We start from the raw sequence: 24002 nt of genomic DNA, 5'->3' as shown, positions 1-24002 counted from the left end.
TCTGTTATTGTCTCCAGTGCTAATGTCATGCCGCCAATGCCTATTATTGTCTCCAGTGCTAACGTTATGCCGCCAGTGTCTGTTATTGTCTGCAGTGCTGATGTCACATCGCCAATGTCTGCTATTGTCTCCAGTGCTAACGTCATGCCGCCAGTGTCTGTTATTGTCTCCAGTGCTAATGTCATGCCGCCAATGCTTATTATTGTCTCCAGTGCTAACGTCATGCCGCCAGTGTCTGTTATTGTCTCCAGTGCTAATGTCATGCCGCCAATGCTTATTATTGTCTCCAGTGCTAATGTCATGCCGCCAGTGTCTGCTATTGTCTCCAGTGCTAACGTTATGCCGCCAATGTCTGTTATTGTCTCCAGTGCTAAAGTCATGCCGCCAGTGTCTGTTATTGTCTCCAGTGCTAACGTTATGCCGCCAGTGTCTGCTATTGTCTCCAGTGCTAACGTTATGCCGCCAATGCTTATTATTGTCTCCAGTGCTAACATCATGCCGCCAGTGTCTGTTATTGTCTCCAGTGCTAATGTCATGCCGCCAATGCTTATTATTGTCTCCAGTGCTAACGTCATGCCGCCAATGTCTGTTATTGTCTCCAGTGCTAATGTCATGCCGCCAATGCTTATTATTGTCTCCAGTGCTAACATCATGCCGCCAGTGTCTGTTATTGTCTCCAGTGCTAATGTCATGCCGCCAATGCTTATTATTGTCTCCAGTGCTAACGTCATGCCGCCAATGTCTGCTATTGTCTCCAGTGCTAACGTTATGCCGCCAATGTCTGTTATTGTCTCCAGTGCTAATGTCATGCCGCCAGTGTCTGCTATTGTCTCCAGTGCTAACGTTATGCCGCCAGTGTCTGCTATTGTCTCCAGTGCTAACGTTATGCCGCCAATGCTTATTATTGTCTCCAGTGCTAACATCATGCCGCCAGTGTCTGTTATTGTTTGCAGTGCTGATGTCACATTGTCAGTGCCTGTTATTGTCTCCAGTGCTAACGTCATGCCGTCAGTGTCTGGTATTGTCTGCAGTGCTGATGTCACACCACTAGTGTCTGTCATTGTCTGCAGTGCTGATATCACACCGCCAATATCCGTTATTGTCTGCAGTGCTGAATGTCACGCCACCAATGTCTGCCATTCTCTGCAGTGCTGATATCACACCGCCAGTGTTTGTTATTGTCTGCAGTGCTGATATCACACCGCCAATGTCCGTTATTGTCTGCAGTGCTGATGTCACACCGCCAGTGTTTGTTATTGTCTGCAGTGCTGACATCATGTTAACAGTACTGCAACCAATCAGTGTGTGCATTAATTGATTCATGCTATCAACTCTGGGAGAGCTGCTGATCTCTCTGACTGGCTGCAATGTTGTTCAAATGCAGAAAACAATAGATGCTGGAAGCAGCAGGGGAGACTCAGCACTGGACCCCGGGAGGGTGAGCAAAGTAGGTTTGTTTGTTTTTTTGTTGTTTTTTTTTAATAAACTGCAACTGATGGTGTGGAGCTTTCTAAAACTATAAAATTCTTTTCTAGACCCTACTTATAGGACAGCTACTTCTATTGGGTAGCACAGAGGATACAGTTTTCTATTTTCTGGAGAAGAGATAATTTGCATATCTGGCATCCGTGCGTAATCTGTGTGTTGAATGTGTTTAATATTGCAAAGTATAGGATAAGCTTTGTAATTTCATTCTTTATTTATTTATACCAGAAAAACGCAGATGGCACACTGATCACACACTGATGACACACTGATCACACACTGATGACACGCTGATGACACGCTGATGACACGCTGATGACACGCTGATGACACACTGATGACACACTGATCACACACTGATGACACATTGATGACACACTGATCACACACTGATCACACACTGATCACACACTGATGACACACTGATGACACACTGATGACACAATGATGACACACTGATGACACACTGATCACACACTGATGACACAATGATGACACGCTGATGACACGCTGATGACACACTGATGACACACTGATCACACACTGATGACACGCTGATGACACACTGATCACACACTGATCACACAAGGATGACACACTGATGACACACTGATGACACAATGATGACACGCTGATGACACGCTGATGACACACTGATGGCACACTGATCACACATTCATCACACATTCATCACACACTGATCACACACTGATCACACACTGATCACACACTGATCGCACACTGATGGCACATTGATCACACACTGATCACACACTGATCACACATTAGTACAGTTTTTTCCCGCACCGGTTTTATACAGATGTGTGAAGGAGGCCTTAATGTAAGAGCAAGCCAACCATGGGCTGGAAGAAGAATGAGAAAAATACCTAACAAGATGCACTAAATATAATATTTCATGACCCCCCTTATGTCTCATGTTGATAAATTTGCAATTTGTGCCATTTTCAGCTGACGGCATACCCGTCAATGCTATTGATGAATGTCCTCTAATTCCAGATTGTTTTGCTATTATACATTATGCATATACAAGGTGTATCCTGATATATAAATTATGTATTCATGGCGGCTGACTACGGCACCGCTAAATGCAGTAAGCTGTACATTAATAAGATGGAGCATCTCACCGGCGAGGGGGTTATATTGGACCTGGAAAATAACAAATCTAGGCAGGAAAGATAATGTGGAGCCTGCAGGTGGGGTCTGCAAGCTGTTAACACGGGGGTGTTCAATCAGCTGTAATCAGTGATCTATCAGTGTCCTCATTCTAGCCATATCCTGCGAAACAAGGAGTCAAAGATTCAGGTCAATAAGCTTATAGGCGATTTGCACAAACGTCTCCTACAGCAAGGTAACAACCAAAGTCAAATTGGCTTTTCTTCCGAGTACATTCATTTGTTTGTTTAGGCTAAACTTGTAATTCACCCTTCTAAATAGACTTAACATAATAACAAGTAAGAAGAAGAATGCCAATAAAGGGAAAGTTGTAAGGGCGGATTCTGGATATTTACTCACTGATCCATTTAAAGGAGACACATGAAAATGATGGGTCTCTCTCTATTAACAAATAGGCAAATATTATAGGGAAACTGTGAAGCCGCCATACACAATAGATAGCTGACCGCCAACTACTCACCAGCTGACAGCTATCTCTCCTGACTCGCCCATAGAAAGGTTTGGCAGCGCTTTCCTGTATTCTCCTGAAGTGATAGCGGTTTTTCTACCCACCAAACAAACGTACTAGCCATTGAATTCCAACCACCCGCTTCTGTTGGGGAACTGTAGGCAGGAACCATACACGCTAGATGGATCTTGACAAAATTGGTGAGTTTGGCAGCCTTCTATCTAATCTGGGCACTTAAATGTCTCTTTTATTTAGAACAGGGGTGCGCAAAGTTAAAAGTGTCATCCGGAATGTTAACATTGATTTGCCTATCCTGTGTTGCCGTCACGCCGTTCAGACATTGATGACCTACTCTAAGGATAGGTCATCAATGTTAAAGTCCCAGACAACCACTGTAAGCCAAGAACCCTCAATATTATTTTGTTAGTCCCCAAAGCATCTGGTAGCAGAAACATTCACAAGTGTGTGCTTGTTCACATGTAGTTTTCCATGTCAGAGAAAAGGACAAGTACTAATGGTGCAGTAAGTATTCATTTCTGAATGCCCCATATACTGTACATTTTTGACAACTCTACCGGAACATCCACGATGTTCCCAGAAAAAAGTGGACGTCTTATGGACTATTGGGTACTGCTATTTCCATCCAAAACCTCAGAGAAAGTAGGTTTCTGAAGGCTTCTGAGTGCTTAAACCAATATTCTATGGGTGTGGAAAAAACGAGGAGGAGGGTAAACAAGATTTACGTGAAAACAGGGGTGTATATAAAGGGGTTGTCCGAAACTAATATTGATTTTCACAATAAATGTCTATTTATTTTGATAATATAATAGTTTTTCTAATATGGTTTAAAAAAAAATCCTACCCTTCTCACTGTAATCTATCTGCTTTTTTTTATCTATTTCCATTTTTAGCACATTTTGTTTGAGAATTACCAGGGCATGCTGGGATACTCAATTGGGACTTCATCAGTGACCACAGCCTCTGTCCCCATTCTGAACAAAGCATCATTAGTGACATTCATTTCAGGGGCTGTGATAGTCTCTGCTGTACTGAGCATATGTCGGTTGTAAATTGCAATATTTGCTCAGTGTAAGCTCCCTTCTTACTGTGCACTAGTCTTCTCAATGCATAGTGACAGTGCGCTTCCTCGACGGCTCTAATTAGAAGTGACAAGCCTGCAACAGAGAGCACTATCAGTGTTTACTGTAAGGAGAGAACCTGGTGAGCAGGAAAATAAGAGGCCAGCCCTGCCCCTGAAAGTAACATCTGTTTTGGGGGCAGTGCATTGTAAGGTTCTCTTCTTATAATGTGCACTGACACTGCGCTCTGTTGCTAGCTTGTCACTTCTAATTAGAGCAGGTGATGGAGCGCACTGTCACTTTACGCTGAAAAGAATATTGCCCAGTAAGAAGGGAGCTGGAACCTAGCATATTTCAGAATTGACAACTGGATGCATGATCAGTACAATAGGGATTTACCAAGCCTCTAAAACAGACATCACTGATGACGCTTCATTTTAGGGTGGGGACAGAGGCTGCGGAACTGATGTCTTGTTTTAGTATCCAAACATTTGCTAGTGATTTTCAAATGAAGTGTCATCAAAACAGAAATAAGTAAAAAATAATAAAAAATAAAGCAGTTATATTGGAGAGGTGACACATGTTTTATTGATGATGGTGTTGTAGTTTGACAGACAATAGGGACAGTTAGGGTTAATGATTGGGACTAGGCCAGAATCGGAGGGGCTAAGGTGCAGGGACAGAAACAGTTTCCTGTCAGGAGGTCATATAGGGTCCAGAGTGCAACAGAAACATAGGTCATGAATATTCAGCAGAGCCGCATGACGTGGGTGTTCCTGATGTCAGTGGAGACCAAGGCATGGATAGCGAGATCTGAAGAAAAGGAAGGAAAATTGAAAGAAGGACAGCACCGGAGACAAATCCAGGGATAGGATGGCTAGCAGTACAGCCCCGAGTTCACCAAGCAAAGAAGTAACAGCCCTGGCCAGGATGGAACAGGGAGTGTGAGATGAAGAGAGTGCCCCAGGGGGGAGTTCCAAGGAGTAAGCAATCGGAGACGCTAAGTAAAGGCAATACAGTAGTGACAAGCTAACTGCCATAAGGGAAAAAAGCTGCAGAACCACGGGTTGAAGTACAGAACTCTCACTAAACTGTAGTACTGTGCTGGGTTGTGGTGAAGACAGAAGAACTTGAGGCAGAAACAAATAGTCCTGGAAGAGGAAGAGAGACCGTGTGTGAAGATGCTCCGTATTGTAAAGGAAACGTTTGTGAAGTTATGCATCCGCTATCTATGGTACATACAGTAGTTCCCACCAAGTTAAAGTTAAGTAAAAGACTATTAATGACTGATGGCCTCACTTACTGAACTGTTCAACAAACGGTCCTGGCCAGCCAAAGTCATGTGGCCTGCAAGGGCGTAGCGCCCCCATAGGCAAAACCCACACACCCAGCCAGGATCCCCATCTGCATGTTGGTGTCGGGGCTACACATGGGGCACAAATTGGGGGAGAAGGGACCTCTTATTTTAGCAGTGGGAAGAAATCCTGCATGTTCCAATACTACAATGAAATAACTGTTGCAGGGGCAAATATTTATTGCTGCTCATAAGAAGGTTTAGTAGAGAAATTTGACCCGCAATTGACCTGCAGATTAGAATATGTTGTGCACCCCTAAGGGGCTGTCCACCTTTGAGGACAATTTGTTTTTATTATATGCATGTATTAGGGGCTAGAAATAAATTTTTAGCAGTTAAAAAATTTTCACCGCTTAATCTGTAGTCATAATGTAAATTAGCTAAGTGAAGCCCAGAAAGAAAAGAGATTAAAAGATTTACAAACTCTCCAGAGCGAGCTCACTGACGGATTCTTACTTAACTCCGCAGCCAGCAATAGACATAGAAGTTATAGAAAGCAAACTGTGCAATTTTTTTTTTTTATGAAACCCAATTGAAAAAAGGAATTTTAGCCCCAAATTTGTGCATTTAACTAATTTTCACCAAAGATGGAAAAACCCCTTAAGTTCATAGTGGGAGGGTATTCTACACAGCTCTGGCAAAAATTAAGAGATCACCACATCAAAACCCTGTCATGGGCAGCCCAATCTCCAGACCTGAACCCCAGTGAAAACCTCTGGAATGTAATCAAGAGGATGATGGATAGTCACAAGCCATCAAACAAAGAAGAACTGCTTACATTTTTGCGCCAGAAGCAGTGTGAAAGACTGGTGGAAAGCATGCCAAGATGCATGAAAGCTGTGATTAACAATCAAGGTTATTCCACATAATATTGATTTCTGAACTCTTCCTGAGATAAAACATTAGTATTGTTGTTTCTAAATGATTATGAACAGAACAATTTACATTTTACTCAAAAACATACCTATAAAGAGAAAAATCAGATAAGCTGAACATTTTGCAGTGGTCTCTGTTTGTTGCCAGAGCTGTAGAAGCACAGCAGACTTCCTGTCCAGTTTCTAATAGAAAGTCATCTGCTAATAACAATAAATCCCAATTATAACGTAATTGTTCTCAACGCGACTTTTATCAGGACATGAAAACTTTGACAGAAATAAACATTTCTGAATATTATCAGAAGCTCGCGGTTTATGATAAAGTGGTACATCTCGTAGATTGCGCTGCCATTTGATGCCGGCAATTGATTAGATTATTATATTATGGTTTCTACGGAGACTTGTTTAATGTGCAACCAAGAGCATCAAGAACGACCATATGGGCTGTAATATAAGTAAATTTTCACAAACAGTTTCTGCTTTACCTTTAGGGTCACAGTGCGCCTAAACAATGGCCAAGTTGCCAAGCAACAGAAAGACGGCGCGGAAGTTAAACATTCCATAGAAGAAGCATCAAATTCAGGACTGTGGTAGACCCGGAATAATTAGAGCAGATAACAAGGAAGATATTGTATAAATACACTTATCTGTCGTTATAAACACGCCGTTTTTTATCTTACCAGTTAAAAATCACATATGACATTTATTATGTGCTTACCGCAAGTGATTTCTTAAAGGGACAGTGAACTCCGTCATGTTCTTTTCATATTCATATTTGGCACTGGGCAAAGCAGATTTAGCTCTAACGTATTTTTTTATGGCAGTAACAAAACTTTTTTTTTTTTTTTTTTACTTATTTGATAGGCACTTTAATTGCCTGCTCTTCAGTGTTGGGTCGGATCCTGGGAACCCCACCGATTGCTCAATAGACCCCGGAATGGGGCACAGCTCAAGATGCAGGGGTGCACAGCTCTTTCCTAAGAATGCACATATAGAGGAGGATGGGTCCATATTGAAAGCGCGGGCAATTAGAGAAAGTCTGTAAGCAATGGAGTGCCACATATAGTGGGAGCAGTGATGGGCAGCAGTGGGGACCATGAGGATCTGTGCTGGGAGCAGTGGGGACCACGAGGATCTGTGCTGGGAGCAGTGGAGACCATGAGGATCTTTGCTGGGAGCAGTGGGGACCATGAGGATCTGTGCTGGGAGCAGTGGAGACCATGAGGATCTGTGCCGGGAGCAGTGGGGACCACAAAGATCTGTGCTGGGAGCAGTGAGGACCACAAGGATCTGTGCTGGGAGCAGTGTGGACCATGAGGATCTGTGCCGGGAGCAGTGGGGACCACAAGGATCTGTGCTGGGAGCAGTGGGGACCACAAGGATCTGTGCTGGGAGCAGTGGGGACCATGAGGATCTGTGCCTGGAGCAGTGGGGACCACAAGGATCTGTGCTGGGAGCAGTGAGGACCACAAGGATCTGTGCTGGGAGCAGTGAGGACCACAAGGATCTGTGCTGGGAGCAGTGTGGACCATGAGGATCTGTGCTGGGAGCAGTGTGGACCATGAGGATCTGTGCTGGGAGCAGTGTGGACCATGAGGATCTGTGCCGGGAGCAGTGTGTGGACCATGAGGATCTGTGCCGGGAGCAGTGGGGACCACGAGGATCTGTGCTGGGAGCAGTGTGTGGACCATGAGGATCTGTGCTGGGAGCAATGGAGACCATGAGGATCTGTGCCGGGAGCAGTGTGGACCATGAGGATCTGTGCTGGGAGCAGTGGGGACCACAAGGATCTGTGCTGGGAGCAGTGTGGACCATGAGGATCTGTGCCGGGAGCAGTGTGGACTACGAGGATCTGTGCTGGGAGCAGTGTGTGGACTATGAGGATCTGTGCTGGGACAAATTCTTTTTATTCTCCTTTTTATTGACTTTGTAGATGGGATTGAAAGTGTCACTGTTTGATGATGACACAAAACTATGTAGGATATTGAAAACTAAAGTTGGCAGCATAATATTACAGAATGATCTGGATAAGATGTCAGCATGGACAAACACTTAGTAAATTAGATTTAATGTAGATAAATGTAGAGTAATGCACCTAGGATGGAGTAGTCCTATTGCTGTATATACATTAAATGGGAGAATACTCAGGACTACAGAACAGGAGAAGGACTTGTATATTCTGGTTACAAGTAAGCTGAGCGGCAGTACTCAATGTCAGGCAGCAGCCGCAAAAGCAAACATGATTTTAGGATCTATAAAAAGAGATAAAATCCTGTGATCCCCAATGTATTATTACCCCTTTATAAATCACTGATGAGGCCACATCTAGAATACGGGATCCAGTTTTGGGCTCCATAGTTTAAAAAGACGTTGGAAAAGTTGGGCTTGTTTAGCTTAGAAAAAGACGCCTCAGAGGAGATCTCATTTATATGTCTAAATACTTGTGTGGTCAGTACTAAGGACTGGCACATGACTTATTCTTTCCAAGGACCATACTAAGGACCAGGGGGCACTCATTACTGGTTGGAGAAATGCAATTCTGTCAGGATTCTTTACAGTTAGAGCAGTCAGACTGTGGAAGGCCGACCACAAGAGGTAGTAATGGCCGACACTAACAGCTTTTATACAAGGGCCGGATGCTTTGCTCACAACAAATGGCATTTTGGGCTATAGATAATCTAGCGATATAAAATGCTTAACTGTTTGAGAAAGGTGGAACTTCATGGATTTTCATCTTTTTTTCAACCTAAGTAATTACGAAACTATGACTGTTATGTGGCTCATGAGGAAGGAAGGCCCAGCGCAGTACAGCCCTGACCCCTGCTTAGCAGCCGCCGACTTCTCCTGTCATCTGCCATATGTATGTATGGAGTACCACCCTATACTCGGCAGGTGCTGGCTGTCTTAAACAGCAGACACCTGACGGTAACAGCTCATGTTAGAGCAACTTCTGATGTCAGCAGTTTAATCCCTCAGAAGGAAGTGTGAACAACAACCATGGCATCCAGGTAATTAGATGGGGGAGGGGACCCTGCTTATACATCCTGCTTTCCAAATCCAAACAGTGATTGAAAACTTATTTTTGACAAATTAAAGGGAACCAGTCACCTGAAAAACGTTATTTACCTGCAGATATGGGGTTAATAGTATTGTGATCCTGCAAGACACCAGCACTTAGACACCTGTTGCCAGGAGGAAATTAACTCTATTCTCCCCCGGCAGAGTCCCGGTTTCAGTTACAGGGGCAAATTCCATCACCGTTTTGGGTATAGAGAGTGGCGCCTGTAACCTCGTCCCCCGCTGAACTGACAGCAGTGATAATCTTCTGCTGATAAACCACTAATTGTATTGAAACTACAAGACACAGCCTAGTAAATGACACATCCGCTAAATTAGAATCTCGTGCCCTTTATTATGCTGCTTTCAGATTTTTCATTAAAACACTAAATCAGTCATAGAACATCATCCCTGAGTTTAGCATATCCCTCTCTATCATATACTGCCCCCAACAAAGTCATTTTAATACTTGACCTTTATTAGGGAACAAGGAAACCCGTAATGGGCTGATCAGCACATTGTTAGTATCATAACTTATTAATGGAAAAACAAAACTATTCCAATGCACCTCTTTGTACTAACTTCCATTGTCCTGTATGAAAGGACAAAGAGGGATTTGTCACACACACACACGTGATCATTTACAAAACGATCTAATAATTCCAAATATCCAAAGGAAAAAGAAAAAGTTACACGTCCTATTGAAGCCAAGTTGTAAACCGGTGGCTTGTGTCATAAAGGCATATTAATTAACGTTACAATAAGATATCAATTCAAATAAACCAAAGCAACAAATAAACAATTACAGTAGCTCATATTGTTTGGCTTATGTTAAGAAATTAATTAAAAAAAAGTTAACTAATAATTAGTGTTTATTAATATTTACATGGAGCGCCCCCACACCGCCGCAGGGCCTAGGGGCACCCGGAGCCGGGCCTCTGAGTCTCAGTCCTGGGGTTGTCACGGTGGCTAGACCCGGTCCGTGGCCCTGTCTGTCAGTGGGGGGACGTCCGGTGCAATAAGTCGTGTTGATGATGCAGTAACGGTGGTGTAGCGGTGCAGTTGTGGGGTGCAGGTCGCGGTAAATAATGAGGACACCAGGTTGCAGTCTCTTTACCTCTTTACTGGAGATCTCTCAGTCCGCAGTCCAGAATACGGTTCACTAAGCTGCGCAAGTCCGGCCGGTCCAATGGCACCTCCAGAGTTCACTTCACAGGTGGAAATCAGTGCCCTCCTTCTTAGCGCTATGTGTTGTAGTCCTTCCCTGCTGTGCTCACGGAAAGTACCCCACAACTGTTGTGTCTGTTTCTTAAGTTCCCTCACAACACGATTCACTGATGTTCTTCTCGTATTCCATCCCTCCCTGTTATTCAGGTTGGAACGGCACCCGTTTGTCAGGTAGGCCTGGAGTTCTTCCGGGACCCTAGAGACGCCCCTCTCCCGCAATTGCCCCCCAAGACTTCATAGGTGATATGTGGTCACAGCCCGCCTTAAACTGACTGCCCTGCCGCTGTTTGGAGTATGGCTTGAAGCTGTATGCTATTCCACTCCCTCGGCGTTCCGGCCACCGGTAATGCGCCTCAGTAGGATGTTGCTCCGGTCCTACAGCATGACCCCTACTGGTATTCTCCTTTTTGCTTGATCTCGTTTCTCACTCAGCACAATCTATCTCGCTTCTAGTCCTTTCTTGGGCACCGCCGCTATGCTGAGCAGGCACGGTCCGTTACGTTCTTTCTAATGCCAAGCCTCTGTCAGGATCCCACCCCTGACAGAGACCCTACTGTCTCTTCCTCCACAACACCCTCTGCCACAAGGTGTTGCTTCGTTCAATCCAGTCAGCCTTCTCCTCTAACTTCCTGCCTGACCCCCAGTTTACCCACTATGGTGGGGAGTGGCCTAATGAATAGAACCCTTAGCTCCCCCCGGAGGCCCTGCTGTGAAACATATTGGTGTCTGTGATACCTGGTCAGATGAACTCCTTCAGTGCCATCGAACGCACCATGGCTCCCCATAGTGGCGGATCCACAGTACTGCAACAACCAGGACTCTGGGGCGCTGCACTCCCCCCTGGTTAAACACAGTACTCCGGGACTGGGAAGAAAACAACAATACAAGTTAGCAAAAAGACATACAATTTTGTTGAGTGCAATGACAATAAGTATACTTGAACAGGCTTCCCTTTATGGGAGGTAAGGACACTTGAACGTTACAAACATAATTAAATATCATAGCAACAGGCTACAATTAACTCTCATTACCCAACCGGGTATTCTACTAAGTGCAATTTAATGAACAATAATTTAACATTGCCTTCAAGGAACATACACTCCTAGCTCGCTAAAGGCCTTCCCATAATCACATTACAGGGCAAGTTAACTTTTCATTCTCCTACTTTGAACCTGCAGGACCGCCTGTCCCTATGGCACCAGACCTACTGCCTCTCCTTTCTTTTACAGGACCGCCCCGTTCAGCCAGGGCCTACTGCCTTTCTCTACTATACATGGTATAGACATAACATTCCTTTCAATTAGAGAACATGGAGCCGGCTCTACTTGGCTCCTATTAGGACTCACTCACTAACCCCTACGGGTTCACTTTCTGTCCTTAGTAACACATTATTAACTTTCTATGGGGACTCAGGGTTTACCTTCTATCCTAACTGTCTATCAGCATTATCAAAACATTTTCTATCGAACATTAAGCCTTCTCATTATCTTTCTTCCTTTCTTGCATGCTGGACACCCCATCTATCTCTACGGGCCCACTGCATCCTTCTTCTATCTTTCACCTTTCACTTCTCAGAGCACATTATCAGTATTTCTTTACATCTAACTAGTTAAAACACATACAACTTTTCTCATTCCAACATTATCATGGCATTACTGTTCTTAAAACAGTATCTCTCGTAAGTACGCTGTTGGACATCCCCTTTAAAAGAGGATCAAGTCTTTCTGAGGTAGCTCGTCTTCTCAGCCTACCAGTCTTTGTTCAGCAAAGGTTCCAGAACGGTATCTTCGCAAAGAGTCTTTAAATAAAACCAGTAGGAAGCGCCTTTAATAAGGTGCTAACTATTTACAAGAAAGTTTGGATCATGCACTGTTCATGATTTCTCAGTTTGTAAAACTTGTGCAAAACTGTAGAAAGACAAACAATAAGGATCCCGGGTCAACTAAGGGATCCATAAAGAGTTAACCCTGGACGGGTTTAGCAGCAAACAGTACTCAAACAGTTAACTAGAAAACTATTTACATTTTCAGGTTTCCGAGGTTTACTCTTGTTCAGGTGGCTGGGGGTCCGGGCCCCCGGCTGCTGTGGCGCCGGTGCCCGTGGCCCGAACGTGAAGGTGAACTCGGCTGGCCAACTCGGTGGCTGCTACCAGGCGCACCGTTGCGATGGTGACAAGGTCGGGTGCTCCTGGGACCAGGTCCGGAGTGGTGAGTGTCACGGCTCCAGACATACACCGCCGAACGTTCCGTGCATACCACCCGAGCGGGTTCTGGTGGCGGTTGTAGGTCACCTGATCCCCCTTTTTAACGGTTCTCCGCCTCGGCCACAGCAGGGAGTCCTTACGTTACAGTGCGCAACAAAAACATCAGTATCCAATCCCGGCTCATGTATGAGGCCCCATCCCCTCTTTTCATGGTAGGCCAACACAGTTCCCCGCCTGACCGCGTCTCGGTCATCCCATGCCGGAGGGGATTGTTGTACTTTCAATGGACCCATCAACTCGATCTCTTTCCGTCCTTCCCAATGTAGGATCAAGCACTGTCTATATTGCTCCCACGTAAGCACCGCAAGAGTGAATCCGTTCTCCCGGGATCCATCTGTCCCAACCCAGGGGTTGTCCCACCGAAGAACTACCCCATCTGGGCTCACATCCACGGGTTCCCCCATTCTAGTCGGCAGCGGTGGCACCATCCTTCCCAGGGCATCGGGAGGTAATACCATTAACCCCGCCGAGAAGCGTCGACCCTCACTGAGATGGGGGTGGATCGTGGGAGCGGGCCCGTGGGGGGAAGCAGGGGCGCTTTCCGTACCTGCGCCTGACGTGGTTCCATCGATGCCGACCTGGTCCATTAACAAGGGTGCTGGAATCGGCCGCAGCCCGGACCGCGGCTCCTCCGATGCGGTCCTCGAACGCTGTTCCGCTCGCTGTGGTTCCTCCTCCGCTGACTCCGCGGCCAGGATTGGGTGACTCGGCTCCGCTATCTGTTCCAAAGGCTTCAGATCTGCCGGCTCTAGAGGACACGGGTCCACCTCTAGTGAACGAGGGTAAGCCGGGACTGCTCCTTCCCCGTTCCGGCACTCGCTGTTCTTCATCATGATCTGCTGATCGGTGGCAATGCATGCATCTGACTCCGCCATTTCTCCGAGGTCGAGCTTCTCCGTCACCCGCTTCCCGCCGTTGCAAATCAGGGGGTTGTCCTCTGCTTTGGGGCAGGTCATCTCCTTGCAGCCAGAAGCGCAGGGGGCGGTATCCATTTCTCGCGCCATTCTGGTAGTCTCCTCCCATAGCACGCCCTCCTTCCTCGCTGGCGTAGCAATGGCGGCGGCTTTTGGCGGCAACTGGCACAGCACAGTCTTTGCAATAAAGTACAGTTCAAACACAATAAATCACAGTCTCTAGGCACACATGACCTGATTCTTCAGGCTTAAGTAGATCCTGTTCGTGACGCCAAGTTTGGAGCGCCCCCACACCGCCGCAGGGCCTAGGGGCACCCGGAGCCGGGCCTCTGAGTCTCAGTCCTGGGGTTGTCACGGTGGCTAGACCCGGTCCGTGGCCCTGTCTGTCAGTGGGGGGACGTCCGGTGCAATAAGTCGTGTTGATGATGCAGTAACGGTGGTGTAGCGGTGCAGTTGTGGGGTGCAGGTCGCGGTAAATAATGAGGACACCAGGTTGCAGTCTCTTTACCTCTTTACTGGAGATCTCTCAGTCCGCAGTCCAGAATACGGTTCACCAAGCTGCGCAAGTCCGGCCGGTCCAATGGCACCTCCAGAGTTCACTTCACAGGTGGAAATCAGTGCCCTCCTTCTTAGCGCTATGTGTTGTAGTCCTTCCCTGCTGTGCTCACGGAAAGTACCCCACAACTGTTGTGTCTGTTTCTTAAGTTCCCTCACAACACGATTCACTGATGTTCTTCTCGTATTCCATCCCTCCCTGTTATTCAGGTTGGAATGGCACCCGTTTGTCAGGTAGGCCTGGAGTTCTTCCGGGACCCTAGAGACGCCCCTCTCCCGCAATTGCCCCCCAAGACTTCATAGGTGATATGTGGTAGACAGCCCGCCTTAAACTGACTGCCCTGCCGCTGTTTGGAGTATGGCTTGAAGCTGTATGCTATTCCACTCCCTCGGCGTTCCGGCCACCGGTAATGCGCCTCAGTAGGATGTTGCTCCGGTCCTACAGCATGACCCCTACTGGTATTCTCCTTTTTGCTTGATCTCGTTTCTCACTCAGCACAATCTATCTCGCTTCTAGTCCTTTCTTGGGCACCGCCGCTATGCTGAGCAGGCACGGTCCCGTTACGTTCTTTCTAATGCCAAGCCTCTGTCAGGATCCCACCCCTGACAGAGACCCTACTGTCTCTTCCTCCACAACACCCTCTGCCACAAGGTGTTGCTTCGTTCAATCCAGTCAGCCTTCTCCTCTAACTTCCTGCCTGACCCCCAGTTTACCCACTATGGTGGGGAGTGGCCTAATGAATAGAACCCTTAGCTCCCCCCGGAGGCCCTGCTGTGAAACATATTGGTGTCTGTGATACCTGGTCAGATGAACTCCTTCAGTGCCATCGAACGCACCATGGCTCCCCATAGTGGCGGATCCACAGTACTGCAACGACCAGGACTCTGGGGCGCTGCATACACTTTATACAATGAGTGATGTTTTTATGTTTAAAGAGAAGAGGTTGTGGCTTGATTGAAAAGTGGTGCGGTTTAGTGAAAACGGCCAAGACCCAACGTGTTCTTCCACGCACCAAAAATGAGCCAAAATTCTTGGCACAAAGTAGGTCAAGTAATAAGTGGTGGAAAATGAAACCTCATACACAGTAGATCCCTATAGAAACAATAGAGGGTGATCCAAATTAAATTGTGCTATTAATACATATAAACCCGTCCACGACACCTAGTCATTCCCAGTTAAGAGTGATACAAGGTGACCAGAAAAAGCACAACACTAACAAAAATCGAGAAAATTAATTGAACAATCTTTATTATAATAATAGTAACATACAGAAAATATTTTTAATTAAAAAGATGCCTCAAATGCGATGGAAATTTATGGCTAGAGACCCTGTTACACATCAATAGCCAGGGGAGTGATGATAATAAAATGCCAAATTATCGATTGTAATGTGCATGTGCAAAAATCGGAGTATATTAACTGAATGAAGGCAAAACAATAATGCTAGAAAATAAGGGGCCCAGTGCACAACCCCCCCTTGTAAAAAACTGAGCTTAAGTTAGCATGTAGGATATGTGAACCCTAAGCCTCACGTTTAAATATAGCATAAGATGAACTTAATGGCAGGAGTAAAATAATTATCATCAACACTGGCTGTTGTAGCGAGATAAATATGGGCAAAAAAGCCCTAAGAGAGTAACTTACTGGGTGAGATGCAGGGTCAATGCTGCGTCCCTCCACCCCGACGCACGTTTTCATCCACACTTCTTCAAGGGGCATCTTGATGATTATTATTTTACTTATGCCACTAAGTTCATCTTATGCTATATTTAAATGTGAGGATTAAGGTTCAAATATCCTACATGCTAACTTAAGCTCAGTATTTTAGAAGGGGGGTTGTGCACTGGGCCCCTTATTTTCCAGCATTATTGTTTTGCTTTCATTCGTTCAATATACCGTATTTTGCACATGCACTTTACAATTGATAATTTGGCGTTTTATGAATGTGAGCATCTTACACACCTTAGGATGAACTGTAGCAATTTATTTTACATCATCACTGCCCTGGCTATTGATGCAGGGTCTCCAACCATAAGCATCCCTCGCCTTTGAGGCATCTTTTTAATTAAAAATTTGCACTGTCGAAAAATTAGACAGTGTTGATAAATTTGTCCAATTGTATATGGCTATGTGCACACATTGAGTATTTGCAGCAAAAAAATCTGCTGCAAATATTAATGTGTTGGCAGGAAAAAAATGTAATATAATACATGCTTTTTTATGCAATTTTTATTGCAGTTTTGACACTTTTTTAAGCGTTTTATTTCCTATTCATTAGTTCGGGTTAAATTTGCAGCAAAAAACATTGAAAGAATTGCCTTGTTGCAGATTTAAATCAGCAAGTAAAAAAAAAAACAATGTGTGCATAAGACTTCAGAAATCTCATGCACTTTCCTGGCTCTAAAAAATCTTTCAGGTTTTCTGACAAATTTGCACAGAAAAAAGCAGCAAAAAAACGACAAAACCGCAACAAATGCGAAGACTCTTAGAAGTAGCTCTGCATCACATCTGATTATATTGCTTGTACTTGGGTTGTACAATACCTTTGTTACAGAAATATTCCACATCTTCACAGGTCATATTCTCCGGCTCAAACTCTGCTGTGAAACTTTCTTCCAGTGGAAAATCTTCCTTAGTAATAATATCATTTTCCTCCGACACACAATCCTCATCCTCATCCTCAATTGCATCTTCCAGAGGCCCTTCAGATACAAACAAAGTACATCTTAATTAATTATTAATACATTTATATACATTTGATACATTTTGTTTCTTCCTGATTGGACGGAATGTGAAGGCTGCAGCCAATCAGCCGCCTACTGACTGGCAGTAGCGGTCACGTGACGCATCCCGTTGGATGTTGATATTGGGTGACACAGTACAGAGTGGGACAAAGTGGTGCCAGATCAGGAATATAGTTTATTTTTTCGTACACTTCTAACTTGTATGGCAGTGTAGAATCCATATAAGGCTCACGTCACACCAGCGTATATTATCTCTGGAGAGAAAATCGGTCCGATTATGTTAATCACACTCTGATCAGAGTTTCATCGGAGTGTGATCACAGTGTGATCCAATTTTCTCAGATGAGGAAAAAATGGAAAAAAGAAGTTTCTCCATCTTTTCCATTCTGTCAGTCCATATAAATCAAACTGCACTCAGATGTGTTCTGAGTGCAGTTGAATCTTTTACATGGACTCATTGACTTGAATGGGGGAGTGCAATCAGAATATTGGATCAAACTTGGGCATGCTGCGATATTTTTTTCCTAGGACTATCTCGGTCTGAGAAAAAAATCAGAAATGCCCCCAAAAATAATATTGGTCATAATGACATCAGATGCTTTGCCGGATCGCACTTGGACCGAAAATACGGTCATTTGCAAGAAGCACAAGCCTTTGGCATCTTTTCCAGCCCATACACCACAAACCAAAATCTGCACCAGTTCAAAGCCAAATATTGATAGACTAATAGGCTGCAATATTAGGAAGCAAGACAAGATGCAAGTTTATGTTAATTGCAAAAAGTTTGTTTGTGTTCTGTTACCATGGAGATCTAAAATTCTGCATAGAAACTGTAAACACTAAACAATATATATATTTTTTTAATCAAGTCATTTTTTATTACGGAATATATTCAGAATGTAACATAGTCTGACACAAACACCAGATGGATACAAAAGATTCAATGCAAGTTAATACATTTTCCTTTAATAAGAACTAACATCTGCATCTCAAAAACATTTCTAGAATTCGCCCTTTTCTTACTTTCGACTCTTCAAAAACTCTTACTGTTTCACTTATTCATTCTCGCCTGGACTATTGTAACTCTCTACTAATCGGCCTCCCTCATACCAAACTCTCCCCGCTCCAATCTGTCCTGAATGCTGCAGCCAGGATCATATTCCTCACCAACCGTTACACCGATGCCTCTACCCTGTGCCAGTCATTACACTGGTTACCCATCCATTCCAGAATCCAGTACAAAACTACTACCCTCATCCACAAAGCGCTCCATGGCTCAGCACCACCCTACATCTCCTCTCTGGTCTCAGTCTACCACCCTACCCATGCCCTCCGCTCAGGTTAGTATCCTCAATAATCAGAACCTCCCACTCCCGTCTCCAAGACTTTACATGTGCTGCGCCGACTCTTTGGAATGCACTACCCAGGTTAATACGATTAATCCCCAATCCCCACAGTTTTAAGCGTGCCCTAAAAACTCATTTCTTTAGATTGGCCTACCGCCTCAACGCACTAACCTAACTGTCCCTGTGTGGCCCATTAAAAAAATAAATAAATAAAAAATAAACAAAACCATAATCAGGTTCCTCGCATCATGTTCTCATACACTTTATGCAGTTAATAGCCTCTGTGTCTGTACTGCTACATACTTAGGCTGTTAACTGGTTCATGCAGCTTTACATGAACACCAGAGCCTTACACTATGGCTGGTCCAAATAACTAAAGCAATTGTTACCATCCACCTCTCGTGTCTCCCCTTTTCCTATAGATTGTAGCTTGCGAGCAGGGCCCTCATTCCTACTGGTATCTGTTTTGAACTGTGATTTCTGTTATGCTGTAATGTCTATTGTCTGTACAAGTCCCCTCTATAATTTGCAAAGCGCTGCGGAATATGTTGGTGCTATATAAATAAAAATTATTATTATTATTATTAACTAACACCCTTACCCGAGAAACCCCCCTGTCCCACCCTACCTCCCCCTCAAACTCCATCCCAATATTTTTTAATTGTCAAACTGATACATCTCCTCTTGATAAAGTTATACACAGCAGAAGCTCAACTGTACAGGGTTCCTACAGAAGCAATTACCGTAAACGACTCCCAGTCTACTCTGCAATAACTCAGCAGAAGCCACATCCGGATAATCCATAAATCCGCCCACACATTTTCGAATTTTGTATGTTGACCTCTGTTAATGTAAATATTCCTTTCCATGAGGACAATAAAGTTTATTTTGTTCACAAACTCTTTTCTGACTGGTGGTTTTTCATCTAACCAATGCATCACAATAAGCTTCCTAGCAGCATACAGTAATCTCGCAATAGCCAGATTCCCACATTCATGCTTAGCAATATCATCCACACATCCCAGGAGGCAAGCCAGCAGGTTACGCACAATATTTACCCCATCACTTCCTGAATCAGATTAAGCACTTTCACCCAAAAGGGCTGAAGGTGAGAACACAACCACATCATGTGTAGAAGGTCGGCTCCTTCCTCAGAACACCTTGGGCATCTTGAGTCTAATCTCAGTCCTGTCTTCATCATCCATAACGGGGTCCTGCACACTCTACGAACTAAAAAAAACTGTGACACCCTTTTAGCCTCACTCAAAGAAACCTTGGGAATATATTGTAGTATGGACTCCCACTGAGACTCCGATATGGAACCCCAATCTGCAATCCATTTTTCCTTCAACTTCAACGGATATCTCAATAAAAAAGTGTCCAGCAGACCCCTGTACATTAAAGTAATGAACCAACTTGTGTTCCTCCGAGGTCCAATGAGGCTCAACAACCCATCTGACTGCAGAACCACACGCGACTAGGGTTGAGCGACCTTTACATTTATAGGATCGGGTCGGGTTTCACGAAACGCGACTTTTTAAAAAGTCGGGTCGAGTGAAATCGGCCGATCCTATAAAAAAGTCGGGGTCGGGGTCGGCCGAAACTCGAAACCCAATGCAGTGCATTGGGTTTCCAATGGTTCCCAGAGTCTGAAGGAGCGGAAACTCTCCTTCAGGCCCTGGGATCCATATTTAAGTGTAAAATAAAGAATTAAAATAAAAAATATTGCCATACTTACCATCTGATGCGCCCTGGTACTAAGCGGGAACCTTCCTTCCTTAGAATCAGCCTTCCAGGACCTAGCGGTGACGTCGCGGGGACGTCGCAGCTTGTGATTGGTCGCGCGGACGCCCATGTGACCTCTCGCGCGACCAATCAAAAGCCGCGACGTCACCGTGACGTCACCGAAGGTCCTGGAAGGGCTGATTCTTAGGAAGGAAGGCTGCCGGAAAGAAGCAGGGCGTGTCCGAGGGTGAGTATATACCTAATAGGAATATACTCACCCTCGGCTTCTTTCCGGCAGCCTTCCTTCCTAAGAATCAGCCCTTCCAGGACCTTCGGTGACGTCACGGTGACGTCGCGGCTTTTGATTGGTCGCGCGAGCGGTCACATGGGCGGCCGCGCGATCAATCACAAGCCGCGACGTCCCCGCGACGTCACCGCTAGGTCCTGGAAGGCTGATTCTAAGGAAGGAAGGTTCCCGCTTAGTATCAGGGCGCATCAGATGGTAAGTATGGCGATATTTTTTATTTTAATTCTTTATTTTACACTTAAATCTGAATTCCGATACCAATTCCCGATATCTTAAACATATCGGGAATCGGTATCGGAATTCCGATTCCAGATTCAGAAGATCGCCGACTTCATGGCCGACCCCACACAGGGGTCGGGTCGGGTTTCATGAAACCCGACTTTGCCAAAAGTCGGCGACTTCTGAAAATTGCCGACCCGTTTCGCTCAACCCTACACGCGACACTTCATTCTGTTTATTTAGGGCGTGTCTCAACTGAAGATACCAGAAAAACATCTTCTGGTTCAAAGGAAATTCATTCCTGAGCATTTCCAATGTCTTAAGAACTCCACCATCAAACAACTGAGACACAAACCAAATGCCAATACGCCTCCACTGACCAAACTCTCACAATTTCATGAGTTCCGACATTCTAGGGTCAAACCAAATTGACGCATTTCTTGTGAATTCCGTTTCCCCCTCCACTGTTTAATTCTCTGCCAAACTTTCCCCATCATGACTATGGTTTGAAATTTTTTTGGGTTCACTTTGAAACTGCCCGCTTCCAAACTAGCTAACAATGGACCCTTCCACACTATATATTCAGTGATTATCCTAGCTGATATTTTTTGACTAGATTTTCCCCAACCCACCATATGCTGACATTGGGACGCTATATAATAAATCCAAGGGTTAGGGACCGCCAAACCACCTTCATCCTTTGATTTCTGCAGATGCTCTAATTTAATGCGTGTCCATCAACCCTTCCAAATCAAATCCCTAAATAGAGTATTGATCCTATAAAATTTACTCTGTGCCAACCACACTGGATCATTATGCAATATATGCAATATGTAGAGGAGCTGAGGCATAAGTATCATTTTGATCAGATTTACTCTACCTGCGACCGACACAAACAGCCTTTTCCAGGCCCCAATCTTCTGCTGAAATTTTCCAAGCAAAGGAGTCAGGTTGAGCCACACATTGTCCTCTATCCTAGCCGAAATCACAATGCCCAAATATTTAAACTCATGAACCAACCATAAGGGGATCCCTGGGTCAAGTGTCAGAGGAGTCGCCACGTCCAGGGGCAGGAAAACAGACTTGTCTCAGTTAATAGATAATCCCAATAGAGCCCCCAAGTTAGTAATGCTATGCAAAGCCACTCTCAAAGACTCCTGCGCATCCTCCAAAAACAATAGCACATCGTCCACGTACAGGGCTATCTTCTCTTCATGACTTCCATATCTATATCCCTTTATACCCCTATCTCTCCGTATTGCCTCCGCCAAAGGATCTATAGCAATCGCAAACAACAGAGGAGACAAAGGGCACCCCTGCCGCCTTCCCCTATACAAAGGAAAATCTTCAGACAAAACACCATTCACCCGTACCCTAGCTCTTGGAGACACGTACAGCAACTGAACCCAACTTATATATTTCTCGCCAAAACCCATAGCCTTCATGACCGTCCACAAATACCTCCAACTCCACACTATCAAACGCCTTAGCAGAATCGAGAGACAAAACAATAGATTTTTAATTTAGACTGTTTGCTAAATTGCTTCAGTTTTCATTTTAGATACATTTGAGAAATAAAAAAAAAAGTTTGGAAAAAACCTTTAAAATGTATAAATGTGATCTAAAGCCATAAAAGCAAATTTACACAAACAAGATTCTTTAGCTCAGCTTTATCGTAACATCAAGTCGTGTTTTCATTTATATAATAACCTACTTAAAGACAGAATCCCTACTTGGATAAAAATATTAAAGCTTTATTTTAGTTAAAGCCGCAGGAGATACTTCACGTATCCTCAAACGCTAGGATGCTATATCCCAAACCACTTTGATGTTATGACTGCAGCAGACATTTCATTTTACATACAATAATGAGATGTCACCGACCGGTGTTCTGTATTATGTACTATGATCACAGACGGGAACAAACGGCCGCATTATAGGAAAGGAACAGAACTTCCTTCTTGTGAAAAATCTCAGTATCGTCCTAAGTCTTATTGGGTTCTGACATTCTAGAACAATTTACAAATAATTAGTAGGCTTCAAAAATACTGAATATCCAGAACCCAGCAGTATGGATAGGGCCTGATCAAGATTGGTAGACATTACTGGGTAAAAAAAATAGTCTTCCTTCCCATAGAAATATGACTTGGGAATAATTAACATTGGGCATAAACATTAGAAAATGTGCAGATCCCAATGATGTTAGCAGGACCTAAGAACAACTTGTGTGTATGAGGCTCCAATCACAGCCTGGCAACTATGCCGCACTGGTTTGTAGATAGATAAAGCTGCTGCTTTAGAGATCTGTAAAGTGAGCGCTGTAAGAAATGAGGCCTAAATGTACAGGTGTTGCATTTAAAGGGATTGTCGAGTACTTTGATATTGATTACCAATCAGTTATCAAAATCAGGAGTGCCAGGTGTTCGATCTCCACCGATCAGCTGTTATCAGTTGCATGTACTCACCGTATGAAGCAGAACATCAATGCTTTGGCACATCATGTGCAAAGTACCCCTCTTACAGGACTATTCCAGTTTTAGAAAACCCTTGTTCCTGTCTGCAGTTTGTTTAAAAAAAAAAAAAAAAACACTGTGAATTACTCACCCACTGCCCGGGCCTGGCGCAAAGTATCTGATTCTCTGCCTCTGCTCCCAGTGTCTGTAATTGTTTGCAGTTCTCACATCATGTCAACATCAATGGAGCCAAAAAATAAATTAATGCAGTCAACTCCGGTATAGTGGTAGGGACCTCAGCACCATAAAAGAAAGTGAGACTTAAGGTCTTGCCAAAGTGTAAATTTATTTTTATCCGGCAAAGAGTCAAAAATGGATATGGCCCAACGTTTTCACTGGAAAATCTTTGTCAAGGACATCTGTTGAGGGTGCGGGTAGGCAAAAATCTAGTAGATCAATAGCATAAATCATAAGATCTCTTTTATGTCAAGAATGACCTGTGTGGAGCAGGAGCTGGGAATCAGAGAATGTGGCAAGCTTTGTTTTAGCCGAGGCAGCTTACACCCTGTTTACCGCATTCCCTGATTCCCGGCTCCTGCTCCACACAGGTTCTCCTTGACCGGAAATAGGTCTTATGATTTACATTATTGCTCTACTAGATTTCTGCCTACCTGCACCCGCAACAGATGTCCTTGACAAAAACAGCTCCTTCTCGAAATGTTGGGCCGTATCTGACTCCTTGCTGGATCAAAATAA

At 44.5% G+C, this 24002-nt stretch overlaps 1 protein-coding gene across 2 annotated transcripts in view; it reads right to left on the bottom strand.

The window, feature by feature from the left end:
* The window catches only part of ZFPM2 (zinc finger protein, FOG family member 2), a 601965-nt gene that overhangs the window by 482344 nt on the left and 95619 nt on the right, over positions 1-24002 (bottom strand). For both annotated transcript variants that reach the window (XM_077271062.1, XM_077271061.1), the window contains one exon: positions 16996-17154. In XM_077271062.1, coding sequence (XP_077127177.1) covers positions 16996-17032 — 37 coding nt within the window. In that variant the 5' untranslated portion in view covers positions 17033-17154. The remainder of the gene's footprint in view (positions 1-16995; positions 17155-24002) is intronic.

Source organism: Ranitomeya variabilis, chromosome 6 (genome assembly GCF_051348905.1).
Source record: "Ranitomeya variabilis isolate aRanVar5 chromosome 6, aRanVar5.hap1, whole genome shotgun sequence".
In the NCBI taxonomy this organism is placed as follows: Eukaryota; Metazoa; Chordata; class Amphibia; order Anura; family Dendrobatidae; genus Ranitomeya; species Ranitomeya variabilis.
This window is presented reverse-complemented; position numbering and strand designations above follow the sequence as displayed.